Source organism: Triturus cristatus, chromosome 9 (genome assembly GCF_964204655.1).
Source record: "Triturus cristatus chromosome 9, aTriCri1.1, whole genome shotgun sequence".
NCBI lineage: Eukaryota > Metazoa > Chordata > Amphibia > Caudata > Salamandridae > Triturus > Triturus cristatus.
In genome coordinates this window covers 166839352-166857262 of record NC_140592.1, presented here as the reverse complement: position 1 = coordinate 166857262, position 17911 = coordinate 166839352, and the positions used below count along the sequence as shown (strand labels likewise).

General features: G+C 49.4%; 1 protein-coding gene across 1 annotated transcript in view; it reads left to right on the top strand.

Annotated features, from left to right (window-relative positions):
- The first annotated feature begins 14341 nt into the window (after positions 1 to 14341).
- IL17RD (interleukin 17 receptor D) overlaps positions 14342 to 17911 on the top strand; it is a 219243-nt gene continuing 215673 nt past the window's right edge. Inside the window, exon 1 of the mRNA XM_085624665.1 lies at positions 14342 to 14516. Within this exon, the coding sequence (XP_085480791.1) occupies positions 14397 to 14516 (120 nt within the window). The 5' untranslated portion in view covers positions 14342 to 14396. The remainder of the gene's footprint in view (positions 14517 to 17911) is intronic.

Here is a 17911-nt window from a genome sequence, read left to right as displayed (position 1 = left end):
ACAATGGACGTAGTGCCTGGTTGTATGATAGGTGAGGTTATGTGAGAGACAGGCATGACATTATAATTAAAATAAAAACTAACCAGATTAGCTGCATGTGCAGCAGTATGCTGTGTGCTTATACGCCAAAATGAAGGGTCATTAGATAAGGCCTAGTAATCCACACTGCCTTATGAGTTGCTACTGACAATGAGTAAAAGAATATCAATGTTCCTTGACAATATATCTGTCTTCAGGTTATGTAGATGTGGAGCTAGGAACAGTGAATCTATGCTTACCTGCATGCACTTACCTACCTTGAAATGTTTGTCTTCGATATATAGGCCTTGATGTTCTGTTAAAGGATATGTACCGTGCAATATTCTGTACTGCTACCCTTGGAGCTGGGCTACTGCGCTGATGCTTTTATAACATGAATAAGTTAGAGTGATCATCATGCTGGATTTGCTGGGACAGACCCAGATTTCGTCATCTGTCCCTGCAAATTTTGCCATATTTAGCACATTTTCCAGTTTTCATACAGGGTTGAGTGTATTTTATGTGATACAGTGCAGGGTTAAATAGTACCCCTTATCAGAAGATTCTGTGTGTAGACGTGGCATTTAATTTCCCATCCTTGTTTGTTGTCTGTGTTTACTATTTTGTCGAGCGCTGTTACTTAAGTCATCGTATTCCCCCCTCCGTTGATGCAAAATTGCAGTCTGACTTATATGTTCTATGAGGTGTGAGATCTCTGCATCTGGATGCCATCCAACTTACTAAAGCAGCAACCAAGGATAAAGAAAAGGTTTTGTCTAACCTAGAAATGTCCTCACCCTCATCAAGTGAAATTGAAGTCCCACCTTCAACCCTACCACCCACCACAGAGCAGTGTTCAAGAAGTGTTCATCAGCCCCTTGATAACAAAGTCTTCATGAAATGTATAAATGTGTCCCTTCCTCTAAGCTCCTCATTTCAGTGTCTGAGTCTTCTCCTTCCAGCCACAGGAATGCAGGCAATACACTTCCACTGTCTGGGGGAGCTGGGCTTGCTCCTTTTTTGTGTGATAATAACCCAGGCGCATCCCAGTGGATCCTTCTTTACTTTTCTAACGCCGGGAGCCTTACTTTAAGGTGGAGCATCAGAAGATATCCTCTCCAGTATTTGCAGAATCTCCATTTTAGATGTTTGTATTATTTACCCTGTATATTTACTCATGTTGTTATGATCATGAGGTTAATTCTTTCTTTCAGCACAGCATAAAGCTCTCTAAATTTTAATATCGATGTACCCATTGAGTACTTTATGCTTCCATCCCGTGAGCTGGTCAGCTGTCCTTACTGAAGTTAAGTATTAGTAATAGCCTAGCAGTGGAACGACTGTTTGTCTGACTAGTGTGTATCAAGAGTACCTAATATAGCACAATCTCACATGTGAATAATGATTCTTTAGATCGAAACCTACCAGACAACGCAGCTGTAGGGAAAAGACTTGTGGGCATTTTGGAAGCATCCCTGGGAATGCATACCTCTCATTGGCTTTATGGTTTGTAACTCACATTTTCTGGCTATCTATTTGCTGACTTTATTTGTTTTAGGCTCACCAGCATGTCTTTGTCCCTCCCATGGAGCAAAGCTTCTTCCACATTGCGCCATGTATTCTTCCAGGAGTCCTCATTTTCTGTGAACAGGCCTGTAAATCTTGTTCTTGTCTTGTCCAGTGGTGGCCGATAGGGAACGGCGGCGGGGGGTAGAAAAGAAAAAAAAAGAAAACTCACACTTCGCGTCGCCAGCCGCTGCCTCTCCGCTGCCTTGCCTCCGTTGCAGCAGGAAGCACCTGGGCTCCCCTCCAATCACAACGCTGCAATGCAGCTTCGTGATTGGTTCCCCTGATCCAATTGTCTGAGCACCGTGGTTCGGTGCTCAGACGGGGACAGGGAGCCTGGGCATGTTCCCCACCAGGCTGTGAAATGCAGCTTGGTGGGGAAGATGTAAAGTGCGCAGGACTGTTTGGCCAAACAGTCATGCCCACTAAAAGTGTGCTCACCACTCCACCCCCTGGCCCGTGCTCTGGTCAGCCCCGCCCTCCCCGCACCTAGGAACGGGAAAAATAAAATGATAATAACATGCTGTTGTTATCATTTTATTTTTCCTCTGCACTGCTCTGAAAGTAGTGGGACGACGCTCCTGCGCCTTAGTGGAGGAGCCGCCCTAGGTCTTGTCACATTTGCTGTGCAGTCAAAGACAGAGGTCAAATGTTAGGCTCTGTCTTCTGAGGGAGCTGGGAGTTTATTTGTCTTTCTCTGACTTCAAATTGAGAGGACTTATATGACAATCTTGCTGGGTACTGGAAAAGAAAAAAAACAATTCTAGCACGTCTGTAAATGAACTGTGTATATATTTCAGAATATATCACAATTAGGAAAGTACAAATGAAGCACATTTTTGGTAATTTGAAAGTGTGGTGGAAAGAATATTTAAATACAATCAAAATTAATCAGTACACTAGGTGATGCCATTTCCACACGTTATTGTTTGTGCCTTGTATTGTTTAATCAGTAAAATTGTATGCGCAATGTAATGGTAATTTCAATTGGAAATGTGTTGCCTGTAATTGCAGTGAATAACCACACCATGCATGCTCCACTCTGCGCCACTCCACTCTATGACACTACACTCCACAACACTTTACTTCACGCTATGCCCCTCTACTCTAAGCCACTCCACTTTACTCTACTCTATGACACTCTACTCCAAAACACTCCACTCCACTCTACACTACTTCACTCTAGCCCACTCGACGACACCGCACTCTATGACACTCCTAGGCTACACCTCTCTACAACACTCCATGCCACTTTACCCCACTCTATGCCACTCTACTCTACGCTACCCCACTCTACACCACTCTACACCCTACCACTCTACTCCACTCTACAGCACTTTACTCAACTATATGCCCCTCCACTTTATGACTCTCTACTCCCCTTTACGGCAATCTACCCCACTCTATGACACTCCACTCTATACAACTCTATGCTATTCCACTTCACTCTACACCACTCTACAACACATTACTCCACTTCATGGCCCTCCACTCCATGACACCCTACTACTTTTTACTCTATGACAATCTACCCCACTCTACTCCACTCCACTCTATGCCACTTCACTCCAGGCCACTCTAATCTACGCCACTCCGCGACTCTACTCTGCTCTACACCCCTCCACTCTGTGCCTCTCCAGTCTATGCCCCTCCACGTCACTCTTTTGCACTCCACTTTATGACACTCCACTCTAAACCACTAACTTTTAGCTATGAGGAACAGCAGCCAAGCTGGTGTACACAATGGCTAAAATACATAGGCAAAGCCAATAGCTCTTACATAGGCGCGGACTATTGGCTATGCCAATGCTTGTTTTACAGTTTTGCATTCTCAAACTGAATGCTATTTCAAAGAGCATTCCCTACATTCCCTAAATCCTGCATGAAAAACTCACTGTGATTTCACAAACCTGATTGTCGCTTCTTCTTTCTTTTCAATGACCCTCTCCTTACTTTCCTTTCTCTACATGACTCTATCTGAGCACCGTCTACGCTGTGTCACAGGCATGTTTCCCTAATCTTTATTATTTTTGCAATTTGTCATCATTTCATTTTTTTAAATTCAACACTTACAACCTTGCATTCTTTTAAATTTACAGCCTGTCACCTAACAATATCTTCTAGCTCATTTATTAACCCCACCCCTTCAATCATCTGCATTAACTCACGCTAACCATGCGTAAAGCTCTTAGACACCTTGTAAGTGGTAATAAGCGGTATATAAATGCAATTGCAATGCAATATTTATGTTTATATAATGTGCAGGGTTATGGTGCTAAAATTTGGTGACCCTAGAATCAGGGCCATTTGAGTGCTGCGGCAGGCCTAACGACTTCCCAGACAATCATACCTGGGTGTTGTAGTGTTGGGGCCCTGGGCCCACATACCACATGAATGACCACACTGACACAGTTGTAGGGTACTGGAACTGGCCCCGAGCAAGTGCGCCCGGCCCGTTTTATTTGCAGGGTCACCTGACCGTTGACACCTGTGATGGGTGGGTGTATGGTGTGGGGTGCAAACACAGGCAGAACACTAGAACGTGTCCAGCAAGACACTACATCCCTCCCAAACTTTAATGATAGAGAAACAAACAAAACCTCCAACCTATGAACTACTAACCCAGGAAGCTCTGATTCAGGTGACACTTGCCATGGTTATGTCCCATAATGATTATGCCAACTAGTTGTAGTTTGGCATCCCTTTACACCTATTCAAACGCCTGCAGCTAGTACAGAACCAAGCCGCGCGCCTGATTTCCAATCAACCCAAGAACTGCCATTTCACTCCGCTTCTGAGGAAACTACACTGGCTCCCGATTGCTCAGCGCTGTGCCTTCAATGTTTGCTGCCTCATTTTCAAATCTCTTAATGGAAGAAGTCCCACTTTTTTTAACAGCTTGATTATAAGACATGAACCCAGACGCAGCCTGCGCTCGGCCCATAAGCTATTCCTGTCCACTCCCTCATTTAAATTGAGGCGTGTAGGCGGTGCGAGGTTTGCCATCCTGGCCCCCAAACTTTGGAATTTGCTTCCTTCTGAAATCCCCATCTGCAGCGACCTCTTAGGTTTCAGGAAACTTCTTAAAACCTGGCTGTTTCGACAGGCTTATGAGTAACTTCTTAGGGCACAGGTATCTATCAGGGCAGCGCCATGAAACCAACCCGGTGTACGTGCGCTATATAAATTTCTTTTAACATAACATAACATAACATAACATATGAAGAAAACAAACAACAATACACAGCACCAATGAGTCTCTTCAGGCCATCTGCCGGGCGGTGCTGGAGCTCTGGACCACGCAGTCAGGAAGCTTTGGTCCGACTCGGTGATGAAGTTCAAACCGGCCTGGTCTCGCTGTGTTGGAGTCTATTTACACAGTTCAAATAGCGGTGCCTCTGGAGCGGTGGTTAGTCCACTTTGGAGATCTACTTGCAGGCGATCAGGCTCCAGTGGATGGCAAACCTGCAAATACTTCGGATGACCTTAGTGGATGATGGCCTTCCTTGGAGGCAATGATGCTTTCCAGGTCCCGCTGGCCGAGCAGCTTCAGAATTGCCCCTCCTGCCTGGACTCCCTCCTCACAGGAGTCTGCTCGTGGGCCTTCCTGCCGGGCTGCCATAGGACCGTGTGGTCTGTGTGGGCCTCGTAGGCCGCTCGAAGGTGTCCCTGAGGAACTGCCAACAGGACCACAGCCAAGTTGCTCATTCAGCCGCTAGGGGTGGTGTCTCAGAGTTTGTGTGCTCTCGCCATCAGGACCCAGGTTCTAAGCCTTCCTCAGACAGTCTTTGGGTGACCAGTCTCCATCTGCGACCTCCATGCTTCCCGGTGCCTGTCGTGGAGCTGCTGTCGACGCATTTCTCCGGTTCGGATTCCCCTCTCACAGGAACTCCGTTGAGGCCCTTGCTCCTGGATTGCTACGTGACCGCGTGAGCTGTGTGGGCCTTTCGTAGGCCACGCTGAGGGGTTGCTGCAGAACTCCAAACATGGCCACAGCCAAGCCTTGTGTAACCCCAAGGGTGGATAATCCAATGGTCGGGTTTGCTCTTCTTCAGCAGACTTCAGGTTTACGGGGGCACACAGAAGGTTCCTGGGTGGCTAGCCTCCCACGGCGCCAGGAGTGCCTCGTTGACCGAATGTCGTGGGTGTTTGGATTCACTCTGGTGGGGCGATGCTCCTTAGATGTTCTTGGTGATGATGCACCTGGGTGATGAATACAATGATATTTGTTTATTTTACACTTGGGCAACAGGCGGCGATTTCTTGCTGTAGGTGACTTCGTGGAGTGTGGAGTACTGGAGGGACTTCGTGGCCACTTATGCTGATCTTCTGGCAGGTGCACTTGCTAGACGTGATGCCATCGATGCTAAGCAGCTGGTGACAGGTGAGTGGACGGTCGCACTGTGAAGCGTGGGGCCTGGACGCAGATCGCACTTGGTAGCGGCTTACAGTTGGTCCTCCCGCAAAGCTGTCTCCAGTGACATCTCTGCACCCTGGTGGCTGGCTTGTGTTGATGAACACCTTCTCCAGTGCTGGTACGAGTCCTCTGTCCTATCGCTCTTCTCGTTTTCTCTCTTGCATGCCTGTGGGGGTTGTTCGCCCTGTGGCATCGTGCCACTCTCCTCTGCTCCTTCGTGAAGTGGCGTCCTGCCACGCTCTTCTTTGCTTCTGACCAGGTTCCTCACTCGGATATGGTGTCCTGCTACATGTCTCATGTTTGCGCCACACAGACATCTCATTGGTCGTGTCCGATTCTTGGGACTGTTCTTACCTTGCTGCAGACTTGTCGCAGGTCTGTCATGTCAGTAGGACATGCTTCTTCTCCTTAAGGATCTTTCGTGGGCCCCAACCCCGCCTCAGGGATTTTTGCCGTACTACTCTGCCAGGGTGGCAAGTTACCTCTTTGCTCGAGGGCGTTGTGCTTGCGCCTCGAGACTGTGCCATCGTGGCACCTGCTCCTGCCTCCATTCGGGCATGCTTGGCGGGTTTGGTCACTTCGTGTGATGTGCTCCTTGCTTGCGGTGCGATGTGGCGGTGGCAGCTTGCCACGTGAAGTGTGCGACTCTCCTCTTGCCTGCCTTGGACCTCTGGTGATTCTGTCTTCAGGCAGTGTGAGGGAGGACACTCTGTGCTGTCTTTGGCCCAAGGTGGGGCTTCGCTGGTGTATTGGAGATGTGGAGGTTATCTGTGTTGCCTTCCACCTTGCTTTCTTTCTGTGGAGAGGTCTCACTCTCCTAGGTGTCTGCCCATGTGGTCAAAATTCTGGGTGTATGGGTCCGCACACCTCGGATCTTGCGTTCTTGGTCCTTATCAAAGGTGCCTTCTTCTGGCACTTGCATACCCATTCTTCTGGCTTGTGGTGGTGGCTATTTACCACTGGGGTAGGTGGTGCACTCTTCTCACTTGCAGTGGCATAAGACAGCAACTGGGGGTTGCATGTTCAGCGCACATCTTTCTTGCATCTTCATTGGGCTTGGCTGCCCTCAGTCTTATTGCCTTCTCTGGCCATTGCTTGGCCACTTGATGCTTCTCTAGGTCCTGGCAGCTGTGAGCGTCTTGTGGCCCTCTGAAGGGTTCCTGGTCCTTCTCCCCTTCGAGCAAACAGACAGACAACAGGGAGTGGGTAGCACTCTGTTGGCCAGTCTCTGGCTGTAGGTAGGGGGATGGGGCAATGTTGCAGGCTATATTGCTCTGTTCATTTGTGCATAGAGTTGCTGTGGGAGGTAGAGGGCTTTTCTCTTGCTGCCTGCTGTAGTGGTAGTGCAATAGCGGCCTACTGCCACTCGGGGCTTGTGGTGCATTCAGCCCTTGCCCTAACTGTTCCTCACCTTCTCAATACTGAGGGCAACATTGGCTCTGTGAAACCAGCGTGGGAGGAAAATGTGTTCACTAGATTGGCTCCTTTTGTAGGGGTCACTTGCTCGTCTTCTGGGTCAGGGCTGACATGCGGTAGTGCAAACCACCTAGGTGGCGCTGCAGCCTCATCACCTTGGCAATTTCACTTTATCCTGGAACTGGAGGCTCTTGCGGAGGAGTGTTGGCTGGTGCAACGCTACTTGTGTCCCTCCTGGGCTTTACCTGTGTGCAAGGGGGTGCCCTACAGCGGTGCTGTGGGTCAAGGGAATGCCGGTGCAGAGGTTGCACTTGCCAGTTCATTTCCCTCACAGCTCGTGGTGCGGCGCTGTAATTGACCACTAGATCGCGTAGACGCTTTCCACGAGGCAACAGCAGCCTTCCTCATGCTGCAGGCCGTGCTGTCCCGCGGGTGTTGTGGAGACAGATGTCAGGGCATTTCGTGCAGGGTGAGCTGTAGGAGTGAAGGTAAGTGCTCGCTTTTTCCTTGGTGCCACTGCTTGGGCATGGTCGCGTGGGCACTGCCGGCTCCTCTTGATGCTGGGAGCCGGATCGCTGACTTTCGTTTTTAGGCTTCTCACGCTAGCAGCACGCTTTGGCCTTTACCCCTCTGGTTAGGCTTGCCGCCGCCTCTCAGGCAATTTGTGGACAGGGGTTGCTCTTATGTGATTCAAGTACATGTTCGAGCTGCGTTGCTCTGAAGTGTGGGCCTCGGCAGCCTTCCCACTGCTGTGGGTCATGCCTTTCCTCGTGGGCTCCCGGCTCACTGTACATAGCTGCAGGGGATAACTTTAGTGATCTATGCAGCAGAGTTGATCCCTGCTCCCCTCCCCTTCATGCACTGCGGGCGCTTCGGTGTCGGTGCCATGATTCGCCCACACACTTCAGGGTCGGAGGTCTGTCTCTTGCGGTCTATGTCTGATGGGTAGACGCGCAACAAACACAGCGTAGACCATGCTGTCCCACCCCCTTCTCTGGATCACAGCCCCCCGACTGGTCACTACAGCAGGGGCTGCAGGGCGTGAAGGCGGGTGCTGCAGGGCACTGCTGTTGGGCGTCAGTTGCTTTGTGCCGGCAGTAGGTGTGGGGTGCCGCAGACTCAGGCCATAACACCCCACCGACGAACCACAAAACAGCTGACAGCACACACGCAGGGATCGACTCGCTCGTCGCCATTGTGGTGTTGTGGCCCTAGGCCCACATGCCGCATGAATGACCACACTGACACAGTTGTAGGGTACAGGAACTGGCCCCGGGCATGTGCACCCGGACCCTTTTATTTGCAGGGTCACCCGACCGGTGACGCCTGTGATCGGTGGGTGTATGGTGTGGGGTGCAAACACAGGCAGAACACTAGAACCTGTCTAGCAGGACACTACAGGTGCAATGTTCCTACGTGCATTTAGTAATACCCTTCCTGCTGAGGAAGGTAGCTCAGGTCACCTGACAGGTTCAAACTTTAAGCTCCATGACAGATCCGGGTCAATCTGTAGGCTGTAGTGTGACGCAAAAAACACTAGCCCTCTGCCTACATCAGTAGGGTTAGTAAGCGCAGTGTTGTTATACTTTACAGCGGCGTCACTAGGGGGGTGCGGATCGCACCTGGTGACACCATCATGGGGTGACACCACCAGTGCTTGCCGGTGCTTAGCACCGGCACTTATTTACCAGGGCCGGGTCTAGATAACACCACGCCACTTCAACTCTGGCTCTGCACGTCATATGGCAGGCAATCTCTGAATGTGGGTAGACAGGAGACTTCTACAGTAGTCAGTATATAAAATTAAATTCCCGCAGGCAGGCTCAGACTCCGCGCACGCAGACTGTCAAACTCATTTTATTTATTTATTCTAATGACGATGCGCATTTAAAATTTGCGTTAGGCGGCAGGGGGCGGGCTGCAGCCCTTCAGTGTTGCTGCGTTGGGCAGGCCCGGCCGGGACACACTGATTGGGTAGGGGGCTGGATTTGGTTCTGCAAGGGAAGGTCTGTTGTTTGAAGCAGGCAGCGTGCGTAGATTTTTTTTCAAAGTGCCCGCCAACTACCCCGACGAGTGCAGGCAGCAGCAGGCCTAGGCCGCCTATTGAATAAAGGCAGGCAGGCAGGACGGCCAGTGCCCGGCTGCCCACCAGCAGCAGCAGTAACTGTAAGTATCAACGCTGCTATTTTTGGTGGGGAGCGTGTTGGGTGGCATGACACTGTCTACGAAGGTCACATGCGTGGTAGGCTAGCTCCGGCTCGGCGATTAAGTCCAGGGTAATGGGTCTAAACTTTAAAGGCCCTGCACCTGCTCCTGCTGCTCTGCATCAAGCCTTCTCCTGTCCCAGGCCGGGCAGACTACGTAAGGTTTCATAGTTTTCCTGAGACCGCACTTGCATTTAATTGGTCTCTCTGTTGTTAGCACCATCTTCCATGCATATCAGAGAGATGATCTCTCTGCTAGAAACTGAATTCTCAGAATCTGTTCAGCAGCCTCCGACCCCTCTGCCACACGTGCACAAGCACCTTGGCTCGTGGGCACTCAGCGCCACCAGTTTCTCGCGGGATCTGCTCATACGAAGTCCCATTTTGTGATTAGCCCAGGCTCTCTCCGAGCTCGGGTTGGGTTACAGAGGGGGCAAAAGGTGACAATGTAGTGGTGTCCCAGGCCCTCACATTTAGGAAATTCTCTTTTGATAATTCTAGAGATTCAGTGGGGCCGTCGTTTATGATGTATGAAAAAAAGTGAAGCCGGCTTGACGGATTTATTGAAGGTGGAAGAGACCGCTTTACTGAGTGGCCCAGAGTCTGCAAAAACAGCGCCTCGAGCCCCATGCGTCTGACAGTGTCCTCTTAAGCAGGGTGCTATTTTAGCACCAGGCCACCTGCGTGTTTCACAGACAGAAACTTACTTATTATCCGGGGTCTCATTAGAATGTATTTTATTACCATTTTACTTGTGGGATAGAATCACACTCCCTCTGTTTAGCACATAGATGATACCGGAGAAAAAGTAGTGCACACCATTCTTGAAATGTGGATGAAAAAGTGCCCGGTTGCCTCTCTAATTCTTTGCTGTGCTTTGTTTTGTGCATATATGCGGAGTAGGTATGCAGCGCGTGATACGCTATTTATTACCAGAGTTGAGATTGGTGGAGGGCCATGACTCACAAGAGGCGAATATGGAAGGTGGTATTTAACTAAAACCCAGATGTAATGGTGTAAGATTGCACTGAAGAGATACATGAGTATTAGGACAGTTGTTTACCTGTGTAAAGTAATTGTTACAGCCAGGGTGTGACAAAGTAAAAAATGTTTTCATCTTTTCAACTTTCTGTGATAAAAACTTGAATTTGACCTTTGCCCTGTAGTGATGTATGTCTGTTAGTGCAGTGGCACTAAATAACGTTTTTGGCTATATTTATTTTCAGTTACAATGGCATACAAATAAGTGAAAACTGCATCTCACTTCTAATCTGCACCTTATAAACAGTGACTAATTTGAGCCGGTGTTTTCCAGTGCTCAGCACTGGCCCTTTTCAGGAGCACTAGTTAAGGACATATTCATATACAGGGGGAGATTGAGTGATTTGCCCAGAATCACAGGATGTTGAGCCGCAGCCAAGACACGAACCTGGTTCCCGTGCTCTGAAATCGCCAGCTCTGGCCATTACGCCACGTCCTCACTCCACTTTCATGGTTAGTAGATGGTTTTGTTGTAGGCGGCGCAGGCGCTAACCAGAGAAATGGGCTGGTGCATGCTGCCTCCTGATGAGAGCTCCGGCACTTCGTTTTTTTACAAATTAAGTACTGACACCAATCTGGTTAGCTGTGTAACACAGCTCTGCAGCCTCGCCTCTGCTCTGCTTTATAATCAGGAGGAACCCTGAGCCTAATGAAACGTTGTACCTCTCTGACAAGCGCAGAGGCTGCTCTCCCAGGCTCCTTGATGTCATCACTGAGTATCAGCCATGCCCCCACTGCTGGTTAATTGATGTTGATGGGCTCACGCTGAGCGGGATCGGATCAACAGATGAGCGCAGTCGCAGTAAGTTCCTGCAGCCACCAGCGCACTGTCACAGGGTCTCAGGAAGTTGCCCGACTAGGCCTCAGAAGGCCGCTTTGCCTATGTTACATTTCACAAGTGGATTTCTTCATGTGAGCCCCGTGCTGCCTGCCCACCCTGGAGCCCCTCTAGCGACAGTCGACAGACGACTGATGTCGCCGCAGAACAAGTTGGTCGTTCCTGAGGTGAGAGCCGAGTGAGCAGCAAGGCAAACGCCTTACTCGGAATTAATGCAAACTAAGTTTGACTTTTGGTTAATAGGCCAGAAACAATAACTCCACCAAAAACAGCCAGCGGAGTAGTGCTGCTGCGATAAAAGCGGGCTAAAGAATGATTCACACTGTTGTTCGGGGGTGGCGCTACCCTCTCCCCCACCCAGACCCCTTTCTTCTCGTGTACCTTCCCTTGTATTCCAATGCTAGGGTATGTACTATATTTTGCCCATTTTGCCTTCTCTACCCGTGCCTGCGCCGTTGGAGCACTTTGAGACCCGCGGAGAGCGCTTTATTATTTCATAGGCGCTTTTCCCTCCCAGTGTCCTGGTCATGCGGCCTTGTCTCTGCAGCGGGGCACTCCCTGTAACCCAACACCAGGCTGTCCTCACTTATGGAGGGGCACTGAGGGGTTACTAGGCTCAACTGTGTCAAAGAGAGAGTTTTATCCCCAGTGTTCTGGGGAGACCTTGTATCGGACCCAAAGCTGCTCTGCCTGTGCATCAAGTAAAGCCCTCTAGTATTGACCCCCAGGGCAGTAAAGTAGGGTAGTCTAAGCTTTCCTCAGGGGGTGGTACAAGACTTCTTCAGGGGGCAGTCCAAAGATTCCTCAGGGTGTCAGTCCAAGACTTCTTCAAGTGGGGCAGTCCAAGGTATTTGTAAAGCTCGAACATAGCAACCCCTTAAGGGTGTCAAGGCACTGGGGGCCATCAGGGAGATTAGGTAAGCTATCACGAGTGGATTTCTTCATGTGAGCCCCGTGCTGCCCGCCCACCCTGGAGCCCCTCTAGCATGCTCGACAGACGACTGATGTCGCCGCAGAACAAGCTGGTCGTTCCTGAGGTGAGAGCCGAGTGAGCAGCAAGGCAAACGCCTTACTCGGAATTAATGCAAACTAAGTTTGACTTTTGGTTAATAGGCCAGAAACAATAACTCCACCAAAAACAGCCAGCAGAGTAGTGCTGCTGCGATAAAAGCGGGCTAAAGAATGATTCACACTGTTGTTCGGGGGTGGCGCTACCCTCTCCCCCACCCAGACCCCTTTCTTCTAGTGTACCTTCCCTTGTATTCCAATGCTAGGGTATGTACTATATTTTGCCCATTTTGCCTTCTCTACCCGTGCCTGCGCCGTTGGAGCACTTTGAGACCCGCGGAGAGCGCTTTATTATTTCATAGGCGCTTTTCCCTCCCAGTGTCCTGGTCATGCGGCCTTGTCTCTGCAGCGGGGCACTCCCTGTAACCCAACACCAGGCTGTCCTCACTTATGGAGGGGCACTGAGGGGTTACTAGGCTCAACTGTGTCAAAGAGAGAGTTTTATCCCCAGTGTTCTGGGGAGACCTTGTATCGGACCCAAAGCTGCGCTGCCTGTGCATCAAGTAAAGCCCTCTAGTATTGACCCCCAGGGCAGTAAAGTAGGGTAGTCCAAGCTTTCCTCAGGGGGTGGTACAAGACTTCTTCAGGGGGCAGTCCAAAGATTCCTCAGGGTGTCAGTCCAAGACTTCTTCAAGTGGGGCAGTCCAAGGTATTTGTAAAGCTCGAACATAGCAACCCCTTAAGGGTGTCAAGGCACTGGGGGCCATCAGGGAGATTAGGTAAGCTATCACGAGTGGATTTCTTCATGTGAGCCCCGTGCTGCCCGCCCACCTTGGAACCCCTCTACCATGCTCGACAGTCGACAGACGACTGATGTCGCCGCAGAACAAGCTGGTCGTTCCTGAGGTGAGAGCCGAGCGAGCAGCAAGGCAAACGCCTTACTCGGAATTAATTGGAACTAAGTTTGACTTTTGGTTAATAGGCCACTGGCGGACTCGGAGCGGAGAAGGTCCATGCGGTAAGTCGTGAGGGGGTGACACCATGAGTTACCCGCACCAAGTGACACCAACCCTAGTGACGCCACTGATACTTCATCAACAGGAGATCAGCCAACACCCCCCTCTCCCCACCCCACAAAGAGGCACTTAAGATGCACAATGCAAAGGGATAGGACTGGAGAAGGGGAAGCCGAACTAGCGCCTAGACAAAGCAAATACAAGAAAAGGCATGGGGACAAAAGCACATTGTGCTGGTGAAAGCACATGAAAAAAGTATTATTATAAGTTAGCCAAAGGAAAAAAAAGTACTTATTTATTTAAATGTCCCGGAAATAAACACCAACCAAGGTGCAAATAAAAAACACAAGTGTGGAGAAAAATTGAAAGAAGAGTGGTGCAGAGCAAAGCAACGGACCAGGGTTCAGTATGTTCGTATTGTGGTGGTGCATGACTTATGTATTTATTTTTATTTACTTAATGCAATTTTATATAGCGCGAACATTACTCAAAGGTGTCAGAGCGCTTAACAATAGAACGAAGTAAGTTACATAAGGTATTCGCGAAGAAGTTTACTGGGCTGGCGAGGCGTCGCGGTAGGGAGCCGCAGCAGAAAAGTGAGGCGGCACCTGGGGCCTAAGGGGGGCGTGAAATGACCCGTAATGGCACGAAGCAGTACTTTGAGAATGAGGGGGACAACGATTCGGGCACAGCGGTGAAGGGGTCGTGTTGAAAAGTTTGGGAGTCGCAGCCTAAGAAAAGGGGGCGTGGCATAAAGTTGGGGGCGTGTCGGACAGCGAAGAAGCAGGAGTAGTTTGGAAGTGTTGCATGCAATCTGCGCGCATGCGCATCGAGCTCCTCAGATCGCAGCAGTTGCTGGAAGGCTGCGCACCATGGCACCTTTGCTGAAGCTCGTCTCCCTGGTTCTCCTCAGTTTATGTTGTTTGCGCAGCAGGGTGTCCCAGGCGGCAGCGAGCCCCCGCAAGGGCGCAGCGGAGCAGTGCGGGCCGAAGGTAAGCCGGGCTGGGTGTGCGCTGGCACCTTATGGCATGTCTGTCCTGCACCAGCTGGGGAAGTCCGCTGGCCCGGGCATGCCTTCTTCCTTGGATCACCTGGGGAAGTCCACAGGTCCCGGCTGTGCATAGCGCTTTGTTAGAAGGGTGTATTGGGGAGCTCTGTACCCCGGCTGTGCAGAGAACACCTGGACTGTAGCCTGTTAAAAGACTGCAGCAGGGGACCCGTCCTGTCACCTCACTGTAGTGGTCTGGGAAGCCCCTTACGCACGCATACGCACAATAGTCAGTCCCGTTGCCTGCGCGCTGCATCTTTGATTAACGCCTTGTACTGCAGCTTGCTGGTAACGAGAGGGTGTTTGTAGAGCGCAGTACCTTAGTTTTTGTAAAAAGCCCGGCCTCCCCTGGAGCAGCGCCCACCTGCCAGTTGTGCATCCAGTTACCCCAGCGCTTTTCAGTATCCCCAGCTCACTCTGGGGAAAGAACTTGGGCACCTGGATTTATGAAATCTGTCTTAACAAGACACAATCCTTTTGAGCACTGTCTTGTCTGACTTTTGGACTTGTTTACCGACTGCATTTACTTATATTGATTCTTTCGTACCGGGTCCATTTAGCCAAAATGAATTCCTTCCAATACACCACGCTGGTGCGCGAGAAGCTCCGACGTTACCCTCTTTATAACGCCCCGTTAGAATCAATAAGCGCTATACATGTAATTTAAATGCATTGTCGCGGAGCAGTTCAGAATTTTTTTTTTTCACTTCATGCTATCGTTTCATACTGGCCTGTGTCGTGGAAAGAGTGCCTTTGGCCAAATGCATGGAAATATACCCCCACCCCCCCAAAAAACAATTCTTTGTTTGGTACTAAAACAGTCACTAATTGGGATGGGATGGAAGGGGCCTTGATGCCGCTGCGCTAATTGTAGCCACGACCCTAAACGTGGTGGGCACGACCCTAATCGTGGGGGACATCCATGCAGAGACCTTACAGGTTGAAATACGAGGGGCCAGCACCCCAACCCCTCACCCCGGGAAGGGTTGTAGAAAAACACTGTGTAGGGGGATTCTGTATTAAAGACCCCTGGCTTTATAGCAAGCTAAGGCGGTGGGGGGGGGGGGGGGGGCGGGACTCCTGAAGCGCTTTCATCCCTCAGGAAGGCTGCTTCCTAGATTGTTGTTTTCAGGAAACCAGACGCCGGTTTGTTTGTTGATTCGGAAGGGGAGGAGGAGCAGCCCTTGTCTTTTCCATCAAACAGGGCCCCGCAGTCTGTGGTCTGAACTTTAAAAGGTGCATTTGGGGAACTCTAAGTCCCTCTTGAAAGGTTTCGCGGCTGCATCATTCGTATAGCATTTCATGACATCGGCGTGTTTGAAGACAGAAGGTTAGCTTCGTGTTGTCGACATATTTGAAAGGCAGCTTTTTAACTTAGTGTTGTTGAACATATGCGTTTTTTTGTTGAAATTCCACTTGCATAGTTCCAAAAGGTTTCTGCCGCATTGGTTGTGGACATTACATGAATTTTGGTGGGGAATTGCGCTTGATTCCGCAGGCCTTTTGGAAGGTATGTGATGATCCTGTTAGTATTTTTACTTAACTAAGTAGGGTTTCCCATATTTATTTTGTTGGACATGCACAATGAAGTGGCCAAAATTCCACGCTGTAATTGAATTCTGTAGAAACAGTTTGTGGGGGTTGAACCTCTACCATTTACCTTGAAATGCTGTGATTTTTAAAATCAAAATATGTATTTGCATTAGAGTAGGCAATGTGTTTGACTGCCTGTCTTATATTTTTCCTAACAAACGGATGGGACTATTCCTTTTTAAATTTCTGCAAGCACGCAGACTCGAGTACTTAACTATTAATGTACACAACTATACGTATGATATTTCATCACACAACTTTATAATTCGAGAAACCTCTTCTGATAAGAAACAAGCAACACTCTCATTGTTGTGTGTGGTATTGCAGTGCCCTTCCTCAGGTCCCTGCATCCTGTGAACTCAGAGTCTGGTGATGGCCTGTCCCATTAATAGCTCCACATACCAAGGAGTGGGTGGTCAGTTTCATGGCCACCTAACCCAACCCCCTCACTGGTTTTACCATTAGACCTAGATTACAAGTGACCTGGTGATGGGTTATTGATCATGCCAGATAATTAATGATACATTGGAGACCCTTATTGATCGGATGCCACAAATAATGCTGATTGAAAGCTTTGCTGCGAAAATGGCGACTAGCATGTGGGTTTTAGTGCTTACCACACCAATCAGCACATCCTTGTATTTTCTGGGCTTTTCCCCATAGTAAATATTGTCTAGTTTGACCTGCCGATATTCGTCTCCAGATGCAAAACTCCAACCCATTCATAATTACGACACGGTGCAAACATACACAGGTGTCACAATATAACCCGCACTTTTAATTGAGGCCCAAGTGTCATTGTGCTATCTAATCATGGCCGCTCTCTATCCCAGATAGTCCTGCAACAGGCATCCCGTGCAAAATGTGGTACAACATCCTGTTAGTAGTAATTCTACTCTAGCTTATTAGTTCTTCCATATTTTCATATCACACAAATGAATGGGGCATAACATGTGGTAACTGTATTTAAAGCATGTTTTGCACAAGGCTATCATGCTGTGGTAGTAAAGTTACTGTGTCATGGGCATGATTCTTTCATCTCTCTAAATTTGTGTACATGTTGAAATTGTGCTGGTGTCTTGTTGCCATACATCTCTCCCATTAACACCCGGCTGTCAATTAGCACCAGCTTTTTTCTTGGCTACCGTTCTCGGTCTTCTTCAGGACACCCTCTGATCTCAGTGTGTTCTCTGTGCCACCTACTGTTATCTGCAGGTTGAGAGCTGTCTTCACAGATATCTCCGTAGGAACTCAATTCTTGTGATTGTTCAGCAACCCATGTTGTGGAATACGTTGTCCGTACCATTGGATTCATGGGTGAATTGATGTGTGTTTCAGTGGCACTTGTCCTCCTCAATGTGGTCTCATTATGTTCTCATGGGTGATGGTGATAAGAGGAGGTGCAGTTGGGAATTGAGGACTTAGACTATTTGCAAACACAACAAGATGATGGACGGAGTGCTGAAACTTTTCATCCCCCCTTGTCAAGAGATCTGGGTTAAATCCATTGTTCGTCTGCTAACCACGTCTCCCCCGTTTGGACGCAGCCATATGCATATGCAAATCAGTCTTGATGCTGCTTCCCATGGGAACAGTCCAGCCCGAACTGCCAGGCCCTCCTTGGACTGGAAACAAGCATCCTAGGACCGGTTTCGGGGTAACGCCCCTTATGAGCCAGGCTAGCTTGAATCCAGTGGCAGAGCGAGCAAGAGACCCACATCTAGGCATACCCTGGCCACTTAGGGT